The following is a 19,284-nucleotide window of genomic DNA, read 5'->3' on the forward strand; positions in this document are numbered from 1 at the left end:
CTGAGGGGGCGGAGCCAAAATTACACCCCTACGTATGTCACTGATCACATCAATTATCCAGTTCTAGGCAACATAGAAGGGGGGGCTTTTTTCTTATTTCCACACAACAGCTATTTGAAAATAGCCGATTTAAAAATAGCCGGTCTACAAGCTCACAACAAATAAAAAGCAACCTGCAACCAGGCCCGGATTGGCCGTCGGGAGGACCGGGACTATTCCCGGTGGCCTGCCCTCTAGTGGCCTGCCTGAATTTTTTTTTTTTTTTTTTTTTTTTTTGCATCAAAAAAAAATATCAGGTCAGGCCAGCCTTCCACAGCCAGCGCGGCGCTTAAGTGATGCAGCAAAAAAAAATCTCTCCTAAGCTCAGGCCAGGCCAACCACAGTCAATTTCAATTCAATGCAGTCAGTGTTGCTTGCAGCTCAGTGCAGCTGCGGGCCTCCCCCCTACCTTTAACCCCCAAAAAGGCCCCCCTTTTGTAAGGCCCCCCAAAAATACGGCCCCCCAAAAAAAGGGCGCGCGCAGGGTGGCCTGGGTGGGCGTGTATCTCCCGGGCCAGATTTGGAGTCCCACTCCGGCCCTGCCTGCAACTAATATTTACAAGCAACTTTACAGAAAACAAGGTTGCTTAATAAGCAGACATGGTAACACACCAGCGGCGACACACCAGTGGCTTTTGCATTTTTTCCAGACAAACAAACATGTGTACACAAGTGTGTGTGTCAAGCTATATACCATTTTAAAGGTACGGGCATCAAAACTGACGCTACAATCAACGCCAAAGTCTGACATACACAAAAACATGTTTCAGGGAAATAGCAAATCTACAAGCTCACAACGCGTCGCACTGTGACGCATTGTGAGCTTGTAGATCGGCTATTTTGGATTTCTGCACAGTGTAACATTACTGTCCTGTTTAAAAAGGTTAATGTAGCAACATTAATGGAACCAAATGGACCCATTTCGGTAATGTTTTCATGTTCGGTACAGTGTAAGCCAGTAGTGAAAAGGGAAAACGTGCATTCATGAATTAACAACTTAAGCCCTATTTCAAATAGTCAAAATAGAAGACAAGTTATGAGCTTCACTTTTATAGAGGCTAAATGTGAATTAATAGCAGCATTTTTATCATTTCCTTTTTTAATATGAAAAATAACTTTAGTGTCAACTTTCTAATAATATTTATATACTAGCTTGTATAGATTCACTTGTATAAACACTTTCTAAAATGTGTATTCTTGACTACTGGTTACGCAGGAATGCAATAGTACTCCAGTTTAATTGGGATGGAGATAATAGAACTCCAGTATTGATTTAAAATAGGCCAATTTGCAGGTGCTCAGGTGCAGATTAATTATTTTATCTCCATCGCAATTACACTGGAGTACCTACATTCCTGCATAAACTGTTGTCTTGGAGGATAAAGTTCACAGTTTGAAAATCAAGCTATAGCAATGATTACATTGTAGCATGTAGTGTCAATGTCCTGCCTCCAAAGGATGGATTACTTTATATGGGTACAAGAAAGGAATAACTCCAGTATTTATTTATAATAGGCCAATTTGCAAGTGTTCAGTTGCTCATTCATTGAAAATTATGGCATTTTATTTAACCGGCTTAAGCGGTTAAATAAAATGCAGTCCAGTTTATGTGTATGACAGTTTTATATATATATATATATATATATATATATATATATATATATATATATATATATATATATATATGTATGTATGTATGTATGTATGTATGTATGTATGTATGTATGTATGTATGTATGTATGTATGTATGTATGTATATATATATATATATATATATATATATATATATATATATATATATATATATATATATATATATATATATATATATATATATATATATATATATTATTGCTTATTCATTGTATAATTAGTAGAACTAATTAAATCCAACATTTCAAGATTTTGCCCTTTTTCTTTCTGTCTTACAAAACAATGGTAATCGGTGGTCTAGTTTTCTCCAAAATCGGGATAATTGGCATAAAACCTATGTATCACCGGTTGGGCTGCAGCTGGAGGTGGAGGAGGTAGCCAGCAAATTCTCAGTAGTCTCAGTAGCAGCAGGTAAGATTACTTCTGCTCTCCCCGCTCCATTTACACCCTTTACAGCCTTCCCAGCCTCCCTCAAGACATCAAGGACGTCCCAGGAAGGAGGCAGCATGTGGCGGGTGAACACCAGACGTGCCAGCAAGGAGGCTGAGGGAATGATCAGCAAGGTTAGCAACGTTATCAAAGACCTGAAGGGAAAATACTGGTGTATGTCCCCTGTTAACTCATCCTCCCTCCAACCGGGAAACGTCAGGACAGGGGGGATGTGGAGTAGAGGTTCCCCGCTCAGAAGTCTCAGAAAAGTCCCCAGGAAGTAGCCGGTGGCCGCACCGTATCCGTTAGCGAAGGGACAATGTATGACGCAGATGATCTGCGGGAAGATAGTGCAGTACATCAGGTCTGAACTCATCAGCCAGAAAGCCATGACTCCTTTCCCAGTTAAGGCCACACCGGCGCCAGCCAAGCCCACCAGCAGCACACTTAGGCGGATCACCCATGCATACTCCCTCTCTGATGCCTTGAGAGAGAGTGGAAAAGACTTGTTATTACAAAATGACGACATAGATGCAATATTAAATCTAAGTACAATTGTGTGTACTCGTTCACTGATAAGGTCCCACATGTATTTCTTTAATTCAATAAAGCTGCAATCCATAACTTTCATATCCTACCCGGGATTCAAACAAGATCAAAAGAAGTCACACACTTTTGCTACCTTTGTATTTTATTTGAGGTTTGTATTGATTATACCGCGCGGATTCTGGAGGAGCGTCAGAGCCTCTGCAGTGACATAAGGCATCATAGCCTATCTTCATTATTAGGCTATACGTGTCACTTTGGCTGAGACGGCCCGCTTGGCCGACCTGGCAAATACTGTACTCTGTGGGACCTAATAATTCTGCTCTAAATGCAACTGATAGCCTAGGGAAGAAAAAAATATATATTTTTTTACATATATGTGTTGACAAATGTTGGGCGTATACTATTTTATTTGAGGTTTGTAATTGATTTTGCATGAAGAATAAAGCATTCTAATGACATCCCTGGTAAGACAGCCTCGGAGCTGACTTGAGAACGTGCGCACCTCACGCTCAAAACACAGACAAAAAACATGAATGAATCTGACTGCTAGAGTAGGAATTGTCTTAAATGCCGGTAAGATCAAAATATGGTCGTAAATTGCTTAGTGAATCGGGGCCAATGTCTCAATAGAAGAGCAGATCCAACCACTGCAATTGTGTTGGTTATATTGTATTAACATACGTAATTGTCAAAATACGGTTTAATCACAAAAAAAGTTATGGATTGCAGCTTTAATAGAGCACCCATCTGCTATCAAACCAGAACCTCTTTTGCGTAGCTGAAAGCCCTACAGGTCCTCTGTGCTTATCACAACAACGGTTTAGCATTTCTTAGCAGGCTGCAAAGTGATATAGTCACTGCTATATGAAGACAGACATGATAAACACAAGCAGGCACACACATGCAGACACATAGTTACATAATTATAGTAAATACAAAGCAAAGTTTCCAACCTGTTTCCTGAGGTAGCCTTTGTAGATATTCTGAGTGAACATGGATGCAAAAGAAAGCATGGCAGAGTCTACGGAGGACATGACGGCTGCAGCCAATGCCCCAATGCCCAACACAGACACCCATGACGGGGCGAGGTTGTGCAGGACCAGTGGAAGCACATTCCCTGCCTCCCCTCGCTCAAACGGAGTTGGAAGACCATACTCTGTCTGGTTCCAGTCTGAAAGGGGGAACCGGACATCCAAAGTGATGAGAAGATTGTCTTATAGTCAGTTGACCAGCAGAGGGCAGCCCAATGACAAATATGTCATCGTTGATCAGCAAGATGGCAACAATTTAGGTTGCCATTTAATCATCTTCGAAGGTTTCATGACATTCACTTTTACAATACATTAAAAGTCTTAATTATGGTCCTTCAAACGTGTATTAAAATGTTTTAACTGAAAAACCCACTCCAGTGATCTATGGCATTTTTTTTTTCTCTCTGATTTTCATTTTGCCTGTCAATCATCGCCTCTGCTCCCCCCCCCCAAAGGAAAGGATAGGGAAGGGGAGGGGCGGGGAGGAGAGGGGCGGGATTAATGGACTATGACGTCAAAGTCCATTTTTTTTTTTTGCCTAATTATTCAGAAAACACCAGACCACAGAAAATCCACTGAATGTTGAGGTCATAAAATAAAACAAAAAAACAGACACATATAAATAAATGTCATGAAACCTTTTAAGTCTTTGTTTTGGATTTTCTCTTTGGTATTTTGGCGACACCTTATGGTGACTGTGGCCACATCAAATGTGATTTAATGTAATACAAATCCCAGTGTTGCATTCCAGTTAGCCACAGCTAGCATGCTTGTAGTAGCAGTATTCGATTGTTAAGACGTGACGTTGCGCCCCGCTAGAATAACTTCCGGGTCCAAGTGTTTTAATGTTAATAATAATAATGTTAAATCATAATAATAAATAAATACTTTGTACTTCTATGATATTAGCATTAAGACCCTTATTAACCCTCAATGGTTCATTTCTGAAAAAGGAGGTTATTGTAAAAAGATTTACGGGTTCCAACATGTTGTTTACAATGAAGAGTGGACGGCGCTGGTGCCTTTTGGACCCGGACGTGACATCGGACTACAAAATTACGTCAGACTTAAGAACCGAATACTTTTGATCTCATCTTCTTTCTCGCTAATACGGGATTATGTTTGGAATTAAATTCTCAGTTTGATTTATATAATCCCCGCCGGGGACGCTGTGGGTTCTGGGGTTCTCTCCTCCGCGTTATCAGTGCCCATACCCTAGGTGGGATTGGTGAAAGGGCCTTTCTGTGTAATCTGGTCTCCATACTGCCTCCCCCCATGGTCAGCCGGGGCGCCTGATAGAGGGGATAGGAACTGTTTGGAATAACTTGGTCCTTCCACACACTACGTCCTATCGGGGAAACTCCCCCCTGTCAGGTGTTAAGAAGCGGCCTGCTCACTCCTCATGCATTGAAGGAGGCTCAGTTCGGGGCTCTCCCCAGTCTGGCAGAGGGAGAGTAGCGCCCAAGATTACAAGCTTAGGCATTCGCACTGGGTGAAACATGGGTTACAAAATTGTGGGATAAAAATGTAATTTTAGTTTGATTTATAGATAGATAGCTCCTAAAGATAACATTCAAAGCATATGGGTTTGTTTAGGCGTGTTGCTGCATTTGTTGTGCCTTCCTGCACGTGGATGCTATTTTTTTTTGTTTTGGCTATTTGTTGGGAATGTAACATCATGCCCAGACTTTACTCATCTCACAAGGACAAAAGCTCAGTGTAGTGGGAATATAGGGCCGGACACTCGCAAATAAAAACAGTATTTAGATTATTGGTGGACATAACACATTTATGTGGAATAGTTATTGTGAAAATATGCCATTGAATAATGATATCCAAAATCCTACAGAGTGTGAGTTTAAAGGGGGTCATCCCTATGTTCCCCGGGCTCTATGTTCCCCCACTAAGGTTAGGGTTATGGTTAGGGTTAGGGTTAGGGTTAGGTTTAGGTTTAGGGTAAGGTAAGCGGGGAACATAGAACCCGGGGAACATAGACAAGCTCCTGTTTAAAGCTGCAATCTCGAACTTGTAAACATTATTTGAACCAATCTGTGTTGTAGATGTTAATACTACAGTGGTTGGAGGAGGTCTGCCTATACTCCTCCATTGACACATTTAGACCCAGGTGTCAGGTTGGACCCCTACTGGTTGACAATAGCCTGGGATCCAGACTGATTCACTCTGTTCGGCAGGTTCTTTCTTCTCACTTTGCTTCTGAGTCTGGTACGCGGGCACCCAGGCGCAGCGGCTTCTTATTGGTCTGTAGGGGGACCAGCGGGTTCCAATGTAAAATTCTGATCACTTCCTGACTTGCCTATGTAATTGGTGACGTTTGGAAATACGAGTCAAATAGGACCATGGCCAGACTGGGAAGTGAAGTGAGAAAAAACAAATCCGCCAAACAGAGCGAATCAGTCTGCATTCCATGCTAGGTTGACAAGTGGTATTGCCTGAAACTCAAAAGGGCAATATTCTCCCCTGGCAAAGCAGGTCTTATCTCAGCGGTAGAAATTCGGTTTCATAATAATAATAATAATAATAATAATGATACATTTTATTTATAACGCACTTTACATTCTCATAAATCTACAGTGCTACACATTAACAGCATGGCATAAAACAGCATAGGCAACAAAACAATTTCAAGAGACTCAACTAGGCTAAACTAAAGGGCCAAAATTAGAAATTAACGGATGTCCATGAAAAATAAAATACAATGCTTTGTTAAAAAGGGAGGGCATTCCACAGACATGGGGCTGTGTAACAGAAGGCCGCATGGTCGCCCATGGTGCAGAGGTTGGTGTCAGGGACAACAGGAGGTCAGGGTTCGAATACTGGATAGGACAAAAGTTACGGATTGCAGCTTTAACAGTGTGTGCAAGTTGTGTGTTTGTAAAGTACCTGCAGAAACAGCCACTGCTCCTATGATGAATGAGGGAATCCCCATGATGAAGCAGATGATCATTGATGCAAAACACATGATTCTGGCCTGAGCAGGTGATGCAGCAGAAAGGACCCTCTGATAGAAGCACTGGAAGCACAGTCCTCCCAGGGACTGCGCACACACACACACACACACACACACACACACACACACACACACACACACACACACACACACACACACACACACACACACACACACACACACACGCACACACACACACACACACTTGTATTACTACTGCATGCATGAATACCAGCACCCACACATCAAATAGAGTAGTACAACATGAATACCACCGCCCACGCATCAAATAGAGTTGTACCACCTGAATACCAGCATCCACACATCAAATAGAGAAGCACCGTCTGAATACCAACACCCACCCATCAAATAGAGTAGTACCGCCTGAATACCAGCATAAACTTATCAAACAGAGCAGGCACCACTTACTCACACTGAGTGTGATCTCTTCTACCACTAACCAGGAATGTGCCAGGGTGTGTGCATGAGGTTCCACACAGCTGAGTTAATACACCAGATACTTAGCCTGGTAAACCCCCCACCCCTCCGGAAATCTCACAACATTCACAACATGAACTCTCCTATCAGCGTCCTCGCTCATTGTTACCTGATTGACAGCCCACGACAGCCAATTAGGTGGAAGCCGAATGGAGCCGAGTGCAGCCAAGCGAAAAGGAACGGCAACGAACGGCCGCCATTAAAACTTTCTCCGCCGTAAAGTAAAACTTCAAAATGCTCTCAAACTTTTTGCACGGAAATTACTTTTAAGATATTTTTTAGATAGCATTTAGTTGTTTAACTTCATATATGTGGTCAATTAATCATGACAGAGCCTATTTAAAAATACAAATTCAGAGAACCGGCAGAGGTGGGTAGTGACACTCATGACACTCATGTATCCAAATAAACAACCTATTTTCGGCATTGGCCCTTTCAAATGTCCCCCTGCATCACGTTGCTCTGTGGTGGTGGTGGTGGTGGTGGTGGTGGTGGAACAAACTGCTGATTGGCTGAAGGGGTTGTCAGTCTAGCTCCCGCCCACAGCCAAATAGCCAAATAGGAGTTCATGCCAGACTCATTCCTGAAATCAAATGCAAGTGAGATTTCCGGAAGGGGGATGGTTTACCAGGCTACCAGAGACTGGGGTCAAGCCAAATAAAATGAATGAAATATAGTAGTAATACTGTACCATCAGACGCAAAGCAAAGGAACTGAACAAGTGCTCACATGGACAGCACCGCTGTCAGGGGGAAAGTTTGTAGCTGTAGCTTGTAACTATTACTTTCAAGACAATGGAAAAAAGAACCTGGGTTCCAATGGATCCAATGCAGTTATTATTTAGTCACCACATGAACCCTATAGCTATTGTGAGGCAAACATTCTGTGAAAATTCTAGATCTTCCAGCTTGTAGGCCCCTACTTTTGTGCAACACTGTCATACCATAAGTATAAAATATGGCGTTAATGTATGAGAAAAAAATACAAAATATGGACATTGAAGGTCTCGGCCTGACAGTGCGGATTATGTAAACAAAGATGCACACTGTACATGAATAGGATTTGGGGGAAACAACAACTAACCAATAAGAGGAATTCATCGATCCATTTTCCAACGTCCTCCGTCTTGAGCTCCCCCATCCAGGACGATGAGTGTAAAGGTGTGAGTGTCACATTAGATGATGATGGGTGGAGAATTACAAAGGGAACACACAGGCACTGGGAAAGGCAAGATAAAACAGAACAAAACATAGTTCAACAAAAAACATAATTATGTTCACCGCCAGTGAGGAGTTGCACCTCCAATGCTATCGGGGTTGGGCGATGGGGGTTGCCTTGTCCACTTTTCAAAATGTACCAAAACATCCGAGTGCAGTTACGAGTAAACTTGCTCATGCATTGCCACCTCGACATAATTGCCAGGGCCGGAAATTGAACCCAAGACCTTTTGCTTCCCAGTCAGGCTCTTTACCCATTCAGCTATGCCGCCCCTGCCATTCATGTACCGTACCTTGGCCGATAGAGCTTTTGCTGACCCAACTCTATGAAATACACTTCCCAATACTCTCAGAGAAGCCCCCACCCTCCTAACCTTAAAAACCGCCATCAAATAGTTGGGTCATTTATGGCACTTCCGTGACCGTGGAGAGCGAAGGTCCGTTTCTCAATGGATTTGTCATCTAGGACGGTTATTAAACAAATTTAGCCGGGGTGTCTTTTTTAAAACGGCGGGGAAAATTTGTGGGAGACCAAAATCCAAAATGGCTGCCGTGAAAATGAACTTTTTTATGGTTTGACCTACAATGATGCACAATACATGGTTTCAGAGCTTATTTTGGTCAAGGAATACATATATGGTGTTCATATAATGATTTGACCTATTGTCGACCTTCAAATGCAAGATGGCTGCCAATTATGAGCTCCAAAAGGGAGTTTTTTTCAAAATCGTCACAGAGCCTTCATATTAGGCTCAAATATAAGCTCTGCTCATGATGAGTTGGATAATATACAGTATAAGTACACAGAAGTAATCTCTGAGGTCAATAAAGTCAATGTTTGTGTGTAAACAGCAGTTGCTGATTTGCGGTTTCCCATTAAATAGGGTAGGCTACTGAGAATATGGTGTCCAGTTCATCCCATCACATTTTCATAATGAACCAAAAAGTAATTGTGCAGTATAGCCTAACATAAAATAGTATTCTGTATGCAAAGCTAGAAAGGTTAGTTGCTTGAGTTGATTTAAAGGTCAACTCATTTGTCACCCTTATTTTGTGGTATTGCTCCCTGTTTCCTGTCTGCCTAGTTACTGTTACCTGCCTTGTCTAACCAGTCTTGTGATTTTGTCAGTGTTTCCACCTGTGTTCTCTTACTCCCCCAGCCTATCCCTGTGTTGATTGTCTGTTGAGTTCACCTGTGTCCTGTTAATCCCTGTCTATTTAACCCCTGTGTTTGCACTGTGGTCTTGTTGGTCTATAGTCCTGTGAGGTGAGGTTTTTAGTTGTTGTTCTTTGTGCTCAAGCATCTTGGACATTAGAGCGTCTGCCATTCCAGATCCCTTGAATCGCTTGTAGATGGCATAGATGTAGGACATCAGCTGGTGTAAAGTTACGAGGATTGGGAGGATGTCCTTGAACATTTCTGGATTCTCCGCCTTGAGCTGAGTTGAGCGTCTTATACTGTAGGTGGGAAGGTCACCAACAAGAAAGGAGAATGGAATATTCTTCTGCTGCATGGCCTCCACATGTTTCACCATTATGTCATTCACCACTGACTTGCTTGGAGGTTCATTGTAGGTTGTGTGGTAATTAGGCTAGCTCTTGTTGGGTGGTGGATGACAGCAGGACTGGGCACCACTGTATCCTGGAACTCGCTGCTCTTCAGGTGGTGGTCTTGTGCCATGATTGCCTACACGAGACAGTGCATGTATTACAGAGCGAGCACGCTGCGGAGCTGACCTATCCACTGGTGGATCTACCCTGGGACAAGCAGGTGAATCTCTCTTGCTACCAGGGGGGCATCTGTACTGGCAAACCTTTGTCAGTTCTGCACACTTCTGCTTTAGCTGTGCAGAGATTTCATTCTTCTTGGTGAGCGTTTCAGCAGTCTCTTCGCCTGGTTTCTTTTCATTGCTCTCTGGCTGCATGTACATGACATTTGTTCGATGGACTCCTGTAGAGTCACCTGTCATAGTGTCAATCTTGAAGTCGTCATTGTCGATGATCACGATAGCTGGCTTGCTGTCTGCGATCTCATGTGGGCAGGTTGCTGATGCCTCCACATCCATCAGAGCCCAATGGTCATAGAGGAGCAGTGTATCTCCATAGCTGATGCAGACACCGCTCTTGTGCAGAGTGTCTACCAGATCTTTACTCCTTGTCATGCCATGGACATTTACTCCCAGGTTGATAGCAGAGCTCCGCAGCGTGCTCGCTCTGTGATGCACTGTCTCGTGTAGACAATCATGGTACAAGACCACCACCCGAAGAGCAGCGAGTTCCAGGATACAGTGGTGCCCAGTCCTGCTGTCATCCACCACCCAACAAGAGCAAGTCTTATTACCACACAACATACAATTAACCTTCAAGCAAGTCAGCGGTGAATGACGTAATGGTGAAACATGTGGAGGCCATGCGGCAGAAGAATATTCCATTCTCCTTTCTTGTTGGTGACCTTCCCACCTACAAGACGCTCACTGAGCTCAAGGCGGAGAATCCAGAAATGTTGGAATGAAGGACATCCTCCCAATCCTCGTACCTTTCCACCAGCTGATGTCCTACATCTATGCCATCTACAAGCGATTCAAGGGCTCTGGAATTGCAGACACTCTGGTTACAGCAGGGGTAGTAGTGGAGGGGTTGGTAGACCAAGCACTACGAGGAAAGAACTACAGACGGGGCGTGCGGTGCATACTGCTCTGGAGAGAGGTTCTTATCCAAAATCACTTGTCCAAGATTCTTGAGTACAAAGAACAACGACTAAAAACCTCACATGACAAAGGTCTACAGACCAACAAGAACAAAATGCAAACACAGGGCTTAAATAGACAGGGATTAACAGGACACAGGCAAACTCAACAGACAATCAACACTGGGATAAGCTGGGGAACTAGGAGGACACAGGTGGAAACACTGACAAAATTACAAGGCTGGTTAAGGCAGGTAAAAGTAACTAGACAGGAAACACTGGGATCAATAATACAAAATAAGGGTGACAAATGAGTTGACCTTTAAATTCACCTCAAGCAACTAACCTTTCTAGCTTTGCATACAGAATACTATTTTATGTTAGGCTATACTGCACAATTACTTTTTGGTTCATTATGAAAATGTGATGGGATGAACTGGACACCATATTCTCAGTAGCCTACCCTATTTAATGGGAAACCGCAAATCAGCAACTGCTGTTTACACACAAACATTGCCTTTATTGACCTCAGAGATTACTTCTGTGTACTTATACTGTATATTATTCAACTCATCATGAGCAGAGCTTTCATTTGAGCCTATAATATGAAGGCCCTGTGACGATTTTGAAAAAAACTCCCTTTTGGAGCTCATAATTGGCAGCCATCTTGCATTTGAAGGTCGACAATAGGTCAAATCATTATATAAACACCATATATGTATTCCTTGACCAAAATAAGCTCTGAAACCATGTATTGTGCATCATTGTAGGTCAAACCATTAAAAGGTTCATTTTCACGGCAGCCATTTTGGATTTTGGTCTCTCACAAATTTTCCCCGCCGTTTTAAAAAAGACACCCCGGCTAAATATGTTTATTCCACGGCTTGGTTGAATGCTCGATTCTGATTGGTCAGTCATCGGTCATTATTTCTGGATAATGACCGATGATAATGACCGGTGAGACCGACGAGGAAACTGTGTAATCAGAGACTTAGAGCACCTGCTTGTGCCAACCTGCGCTGCTTGGTTTTATGCTTTATCCAACATGACAGCCATGCAAACAAACACACCATGTCATTTACAACTAAACGTTGCTCTCAAGAATGTTTCTGAAAACATTTGAAGTGAGAAATAGACGATGCAATGACCGAAAAGTGATTCTATTTGATCCACTGCGCTTCCTTGTTTATCGTGGCACAACAACGGGGGAATACCAAAACGCTCGCCCCAAAACACAGTCGCCCCGGGGCAAATCCGGCGGTTTTACAGGCAGATCGGCAGTAAATAGAATGGGGGGCGAGTGTGTTTTGGGGCGAGTTTTTTTCCATTTCATCATTTGTTTTTGCGAGGCGAACTTGTCCGCCCAGCCCAATACTTATGGAATACTTTCATTGCCGTAAGCAAGGAAATACTTCGTTTTGTTGTTACTTTTGGGTAAATGTATTTATGTATTTATTAAGTAGCCGTGTAATAAGCGGGATAATGCATGGGGAGGTAGTCATTATTGAAATTTAAAGCCCTTCAGGGCGATTTACCACCTCGGCTTCGCCTCGGTGGTTAATCGCCCTGTCGGGCTTTAAATTTCAATAATGACTACCTCCCCATGCATTATCCCTGGCTTAATAACCCTCCTAGATGACAAATCCATTGAGAAACGGACCTTCGCTCTCCACGGTCACGGAAGTGCCATAAATGACCCAACTAAAAAGCCACCTCTTCAATATGGCTTTCCCCAGCTAACCCCCACTCCCTTCTCTTCATTCCAGTGTTTTTATTGACTTTATGCCTTAGTTTTAGCCTTTAGTTGTTTTTTTTTCGTTTTTTTTCCTCATGACCCCATGTAAAGTGTCTTTGGGTACTTAAAAATATATATTTATATAATAATAATAATATCTCAAATATACATTTGAGATATTATTCTTATTATTACATGCATTATTATTATTATTATTATTACCCTTATTATTATTATTATTATTATTATTATTATTATCCTTATTATTATTATTACCATTATTACCCTTATTATTATTATTATTATTATTATTGTGTTTGCTCTCACCAGACTGATGAAGATGATCAACAGCTGGATGACATCGGTGTAGGCCACTGAGTAAAGGCCTCCCAGCATTGTGTAGGTGATAGCAACACCTGCAGACATGATGATGGCGTAGGACGAATGAAGATCAAGAATCACACTGACTGTCCCACCTGTAAAAACACACAATACACACGTGTCTATAAGCCAATTGAACCCTAGTGTCCCAACTCTGCACATGTCATAATACTGTAGGACAGGTGAACCAACCACGAACATAGGCAAACTTTCAGCGAAGATAGCAAGTTTACAACCTCACATGCCTTCCACGGAGTGCACTTCAGTAGTTGTTAAATATTGTAGGAAAGAAAACATAACGTACTGGACACGACATTGATAAACAGTGATATAAAGTATGACTGACCCACGGTGGACAAGACCTAGCGAGTGTCTAAACGGAAGTACCGGAATTTGGCGGAAGTACCACCCAAGGAAATGTTAAAGGGACACTAGGCAGGATCAGAGATCTGTGTGAGTACACACCTCCCCCCTCCCCTCTCTGACAGGTATCAAAGTGTTTGCTGTCTTTGATGCATTCATTGCTTAGAGAGAGCACTAAAAGTTTTACACTTTTATGGCCCAATCAATCAACTCAGTGCACAACCCCTTTGAAGTTCATACGGATCAATTAACTCTTTGCCTTCCACCGACAAGACTTCTTGTCGGATTCTGCTATGGCTCAGGCTGACGTTGGCGAGAAAGACGAGATTTTGATTTTGTACTTCCTGTTTATTTGCTGTGGCAAAATGCCAATCTCTGTTCCTCTTGCTTTACGGCAAAAACTAGCTCGATTGAAACGGCCACAGCTGTGCAGTGGATTGCCCTGTGTGGCTATTTTTTTTTTATACAGCCAGATGGATGTGTCTTTCTCTAAGAAAACACAGCAGCATAAGCAGCATAATGATAACTATATCATTATGCTGCTGTGTTTTCTTAGAGAAAGATATATATCTTACTGTCCGCCTGGGCGAAACACCAAATAAAGAGGCTCACCTGTCTCTGTGTGCTACTTCCTGGTTTACGTGTCAGGACAACGCACGACGCGTTGTCCTGACAACAACGCACACTTGTTCATGGGAGTTTTTTGGAGGGAATGTCATATGTGTCACAACAAACAAACAGAGAAAGTGAGAGACTAGCGATGTTGGGGCCAGGGGAGGTAAAAGTGTACTTGTATTCTGGCAAGTTTATTACTGAAAACTTAAACAGGCAATCGCCGGTGTGGAAGCATTTCAGCTTAGTTGTCAATGCAGACACGAACAATGCCGTTGGTTTTGTGAAGTGCAAAGGTTGCGGGGGCCTGATGTATTATGACAGGGTAACCGTCTTCCATGCCGACATCTCGCCACTCCGACTAGTGGCTTCCGCGTGCGGTTAGGGTTAGGGTGAGGGTTAGGTATAGGGTTCGTTAACGTCGGAAAGGCGACATGTCGGAAAGCCGCCATGTAACCTTATGACAGCAAGTGGACTGGTTATACAGCCATGAATCGACACCTGGAAGTGTGCAAAGGCAGGATACCGGCTACAGCAGGCAGTTTGCAGACTACTATTACTGGCTTTGCTACTACTTCCTCAAAGAAGATTACACAGCAGTCAAAATCAAAGCAAAGACATACGACCGTTTCATTCAGTCATTCAGAGCTAATTCTGTAATCGGTGTTACATAATGGACATGTCTCTGCAAAGGACATACTTCCCAACCGCACAACCATGTCTAAGCGTTGCAAGGAAATGGCTGCAGAGAAACGCAAGCAGTTGATTGAAAAGCTAAATGACGTTCTTAGTGAAGTGAAAGCAGCTGGAATGACCACTGACATGTGGACAGAGGACTACCACAAATAAACAAATATAAACAAATTAATATATGTTTTGAGCTTTACATCTCATGTAGCTCTTGGCCAATACTGAGGAGTTCTCCTTAACGCTAAGGGACTTTTGAGCCTTTGCACACGCACCACAGGCTGCACAGCAGTCTTTAGTAAAACATGAATAGGCTTTTGCTACTCATCAAAACAACAAGACTGTTTTATGGAGTTGAAAGCCTACTCTACTTAGTGGGTACACTCTGAGCCCCCCACCTCACGTCTAAAATACACTTTTTTAAATTTGTGCTTCGCCGTATGCCGGTGTTGTTGCGTATCGAAAATAGCAGACATACAAGCTCACTACACGGCGCGTTGCGACGTGTTGTGAGCTTGTAGCTCAGGTGAGGGCCCTCCTGCACCCAAGAGAGCTGCACTGGACTTTGAGGACTGGGACAATCTACCTGTGGATAATGACATTGATGAAGTCGAACTGTATTCCACACAGAATCACCTCATGGACAACAAGAGGGATGTTTTGGGCTGGTGGCGAGAACACCAACCCACCTACCCGAAGCTAGGCATACTTGCCAGGAGCATTCTGGCGATTCCAGCGAGCAGCGGCAGCGAACATAACTTTAGCGCAGCTGGAAGAACCATTGAGCAGAGGAGGACAACGTTGAACCCGTCCACTGTGGATGCTATCCTCTTCCTCCATGACAACATGTAAACCACGATGGTTGGATTGGTAAATGTTAATAGTTTGATTTATAAGCTGTTAAACAGTCAACAGTTGAGTAAATAACTCGATCCATGATGATCATATTAATAGCCTGCCGCTGCCCCCTACGTGGACTTTAAAAACTGATGTCAATCGTCAATGATGGTAAGACTGAATATTAATAAAGGCTATTGATGGTAACTGTGGAAAAGGTGTGTATGTGCAGTGCTGTGCATGTCTTATACTATTTAATAATCAACGTACTGTATAGATGATCCCCTTTCATGGTAATTTACAGGCCCCTACTAGTATAATCAGTCAGTCGCTTTTTCTTTCTTTTTTTTCTCCTTTCTTTTTCTTTGAGGAAGGCACTTTATTACACTGACACGCAAACGTGTTATAATGTGTGCACCTTGCCTGACTAATAAAGTGCCTTTCTCAAAGAAAAAGAAAGAAAAAAAAAGTGAGGAAAAAAAAGCATTGGTGCCGGACCCTGGGTCAGACGCATCCTCCTATAATTTTACAAACCTCTGTCCTCTGTAGTGCGTGGTGCATGGTGGTGCATGGAAAGCTGCCCGGTTCTCCTCAGTGACTGGAGCAATTGCTCTGAATTTTCACACAGCCAATGCCCATTATCATCTGAACTTAACTGCGAAGCCCGTTTCTCAATTTCATCAAATCTCAGCGTATCATTAGCGTTTATGTGTCAAACAATGGGAGATAACATTGCCAGGTTTAGCGCGAGAAACAAGCAGCAAGGTCTATGAAAACAACGGCAAACGACGCGAGCCCGACAAGCAACAATTGCCCCTAAACCGCTTATAATAGGCGAACATGGCAACACCAAGCCCCATTCCATTCACTACTTTCCGCTCCGTTCTCTCTGTGTGTGTGTGTGTGTGTGTGTGTCTGTGTTTGCGACGGGACCCGCGGGTTCCGCGGCGGGAGTTGCCCATGGAACGCGCTGGGGGGGACGTGCGACAGGACCTGCAATAACCCCAAGTTTGCAACTACTTTCGCCTGCGCACTTCACCGGGTATGGTCTAGTATTAATAATTAATGGTCGGGCTCGATTCGGGTCAGACAAAAATCCGTCGGTAACGGGACGTGTTCGGGCTGAAAAAATCAGCCCGATCCCAGCTCTACTCTGCATTAAGTTGTGACCAGGTTTTTTTCCTCGGAAATGAGACTGACCCAAGGCAGACAGGGTGCCGGCCACCCACAGAATGTCACTGAGGAGACTAGGAAGCAGAAGGGCTGTGGTGATTGCGTCGCCATAGCAATGCTGAAATGGATCCATCATCGTCACGTAGCGCTGAGACCTCATTTGTTTAGCAAAGAACAAGCCTCCTGTTGGGACACAACATGAAGGTTATGGGGGGTGATGGGGGGTGGGGGGGGTCCACAGAAGACAGTGAAGTGACAATTTAATTTAAAAGAAAATTACTGCATCAAAAGTAACCAACAATCTATGCTATAAAAACTGGTCAAACATTGGTTAAATAAACGTATTATACTAGATTCTCGGGGCGCTTTGCGCCCCTCGAACCCATCCGCTGCGCGGGGCTTTGTGTTTGTTCGTCCCTCCGTGTCCCTCTCTCTGTGTCCGTGTCGCTGCAGCACAGAGTGGGCAGTAGAGATGGGATTTATGTGTCTTTGAAGGAAGGCGGATCGTGGGGTTCTGTTCCTTTCAAAGAGGCGTTGTGAATACTGGCTCATTTATGGCTCAGGTGTATATTATAGATACGTAGAAATAGATATAAATATGTATGTATTGATATGTCATAATAGTATGTGTGTTTGTATTGTAGATATAATTTATATGTGACTGTAAGTATGTGTTATTATGTACTATAACTATAGGTCGCGCCCTTCCCGCTAGCTCCCTAGCCAACAAAATCGTTGGATACAAAAGAAAACATCACGAACCCCTTTGAAAGAGCCGTTGTAAAGACTGTGTCATTTATGGCTGATGTGTATATTATATTTATTTTAAAAATATATTTAAATATGTATGTATTCATATGTCATAATACTATGTATATGTATATTGTAGATATAATGTATGTGTTAAATATGTGTTATGTACTGTAATACAGCATACATTATGATATAATAATGTATTATTATGTTTGATGTTATATAATATATAACATCATTAATACAATATTTATCATGGCATAAGGTATTGCTGCAGCACCCCTGGTAGTGGGGAGTCCGCTCCGTGTGTCTGGCTCTGTCTGTCAATCCGTCGAACAGCTTTTTAACATGTTATATTTAATAACATATAATAATATATATATATATAACATCATTAATACAATATGTATTATAGCATAAGATATAATATACATAATAATACATAGTATTGTAATGTGTAATATTGTGACATCTTTGGAGCGCATCTGTAGTGTACTGTTCTGTCTTTCAATCCCCCCCACCAGTGTTGGGACCAGTGGTGAGCTGTGGATTTTTGAACTAAGGGTTCTCTATTTTATGATGTCACGTGCGCGCGCAGGCATGTGCACATATCCACTCAGCTCAGTGCTAGTTGTAATACTGTAGGTATTCAACATGTGATTATTAATGTATTTATGTTTCTTAGTATTTTGTTGCATTGTTAATTTGTTGTTTTTGTTTTTGTTTCAATTAATCAATTATTTTATTTTCCTTTTAGTTTTATGTAAAAGCCCTTTACATAGACTCACCCACACATAAGTAGTTAAAATAATCAGACAACTTGTCTTTGTCTTGTCTCAGACAACTGGGTCCTCTGCTAAGCGATCCCCTTCACACTCTGCAGTGCAGAGACTGTTGTCTCTCATTGTGAGAGGAATGTACGCATTCAATTCAAGTCCGTGGCTTTTCTCCAGTATAGCCTAATGTTATGCGAAGCAGCCTTGTAGAGGCTATTGAGAATGGCTCGCCACTGACGGCGCGAGCCTTGACAGGCTGTTGTTTAAACTTTAAGGTGTTAACGACCACCGCTGACGGTGAGTGCATGTGGAGCACGCGCGAGCCCCCCAGCCCCCACAGTGTCAGAAGTAAGGGTGCGGCGCCCGCCTTAGCACCCCCAACAGCTCAACCCTGGTTGGGACTACATAACGCAACTACTATTTGCGTTAACTAATAACGTAACGCGTGACCTTTTCCCATTCAGTTAGAGTTACTGTGATTGATATTGGTACGTTACTTGTGTTACGTTATGTGATCCAAATGAAGTGTTTTCTGCGAAGCAGCCGTCCTCTCTCTGCCTGTCATTCAACAGGCAGACAGCGTGCAGCAGCCAGCAGGCTGAATAGAGTGGTTCCTCTCAGTCTAACATGATGAATAAGTGAAAGTGGTAGAGAGGACGATGATTGGTTAAGGCGGGGTACATTTTCAGGTTAAGCCAATCAGAGACAGAGTTGGGCGGGGCTCACTGTCTGTTAGAGGGCAGTGTTGCCATGTACTGTGATTGTAAGCGACTTGTAATCGACTTCCATGGAGGCAAATGGAGGAAAATTCACAGACCCTATTGCTTATTTTGTGCACGCAACCTGGCAACTGTGCTGACAGCTAAAGGGAACTAACCTCGCGTCAGCAGTCTTTC

General features: G+C 42.8%; 1 protein-coding gene across 1 annotated transcript in view; it reads right to left on the bottom strand.

The window, feature by feature from the left end:
• Positions 1-19,284, bottom strand: part of LOC311054514 (high-affinity choline transporter 1-like) — a gene marked incomplete at both ends in the record, with an annotated part of 75,280 nt that overhangs the window by 54,203 nt on the left and 1,793 nt on the right. The window contains 5 exons of the mRNA XM_084070529.1: positions 3,625-3,842; positions 6,604-6,721; positions 8,252-8,386; positions 13,134-13,282; positions 16,887-17,042. Of these exons, the coding sequence (XP_083926655.1) occupies positions 3,625-3,842; positions 6,604-6,721; positions 8,252-8,386; positions 13,134-13,282; positions 16,887-17,042 (776 nt within the window). The remainder of the gene's footprint in view (positions 1-3,624; positions 3,843-6,603; positions 6,722-8,251; positions 8,387-13,133; positions 13,283-16,886; positions 17,043-19,284) is intronic.

Source organism: Gymnoscopelus microlampas (genome assembly GCF_963454915.1).
Source record: "Gymnoscopelus microlampas genome assembly, chromosome: 11".
NCBI lineage: Eukaryota > Metazoa > Chordata > Actinopteri > Myctophiformes > Myctophidae > Gymnoscopelus > Gymnoscopelus microlampas.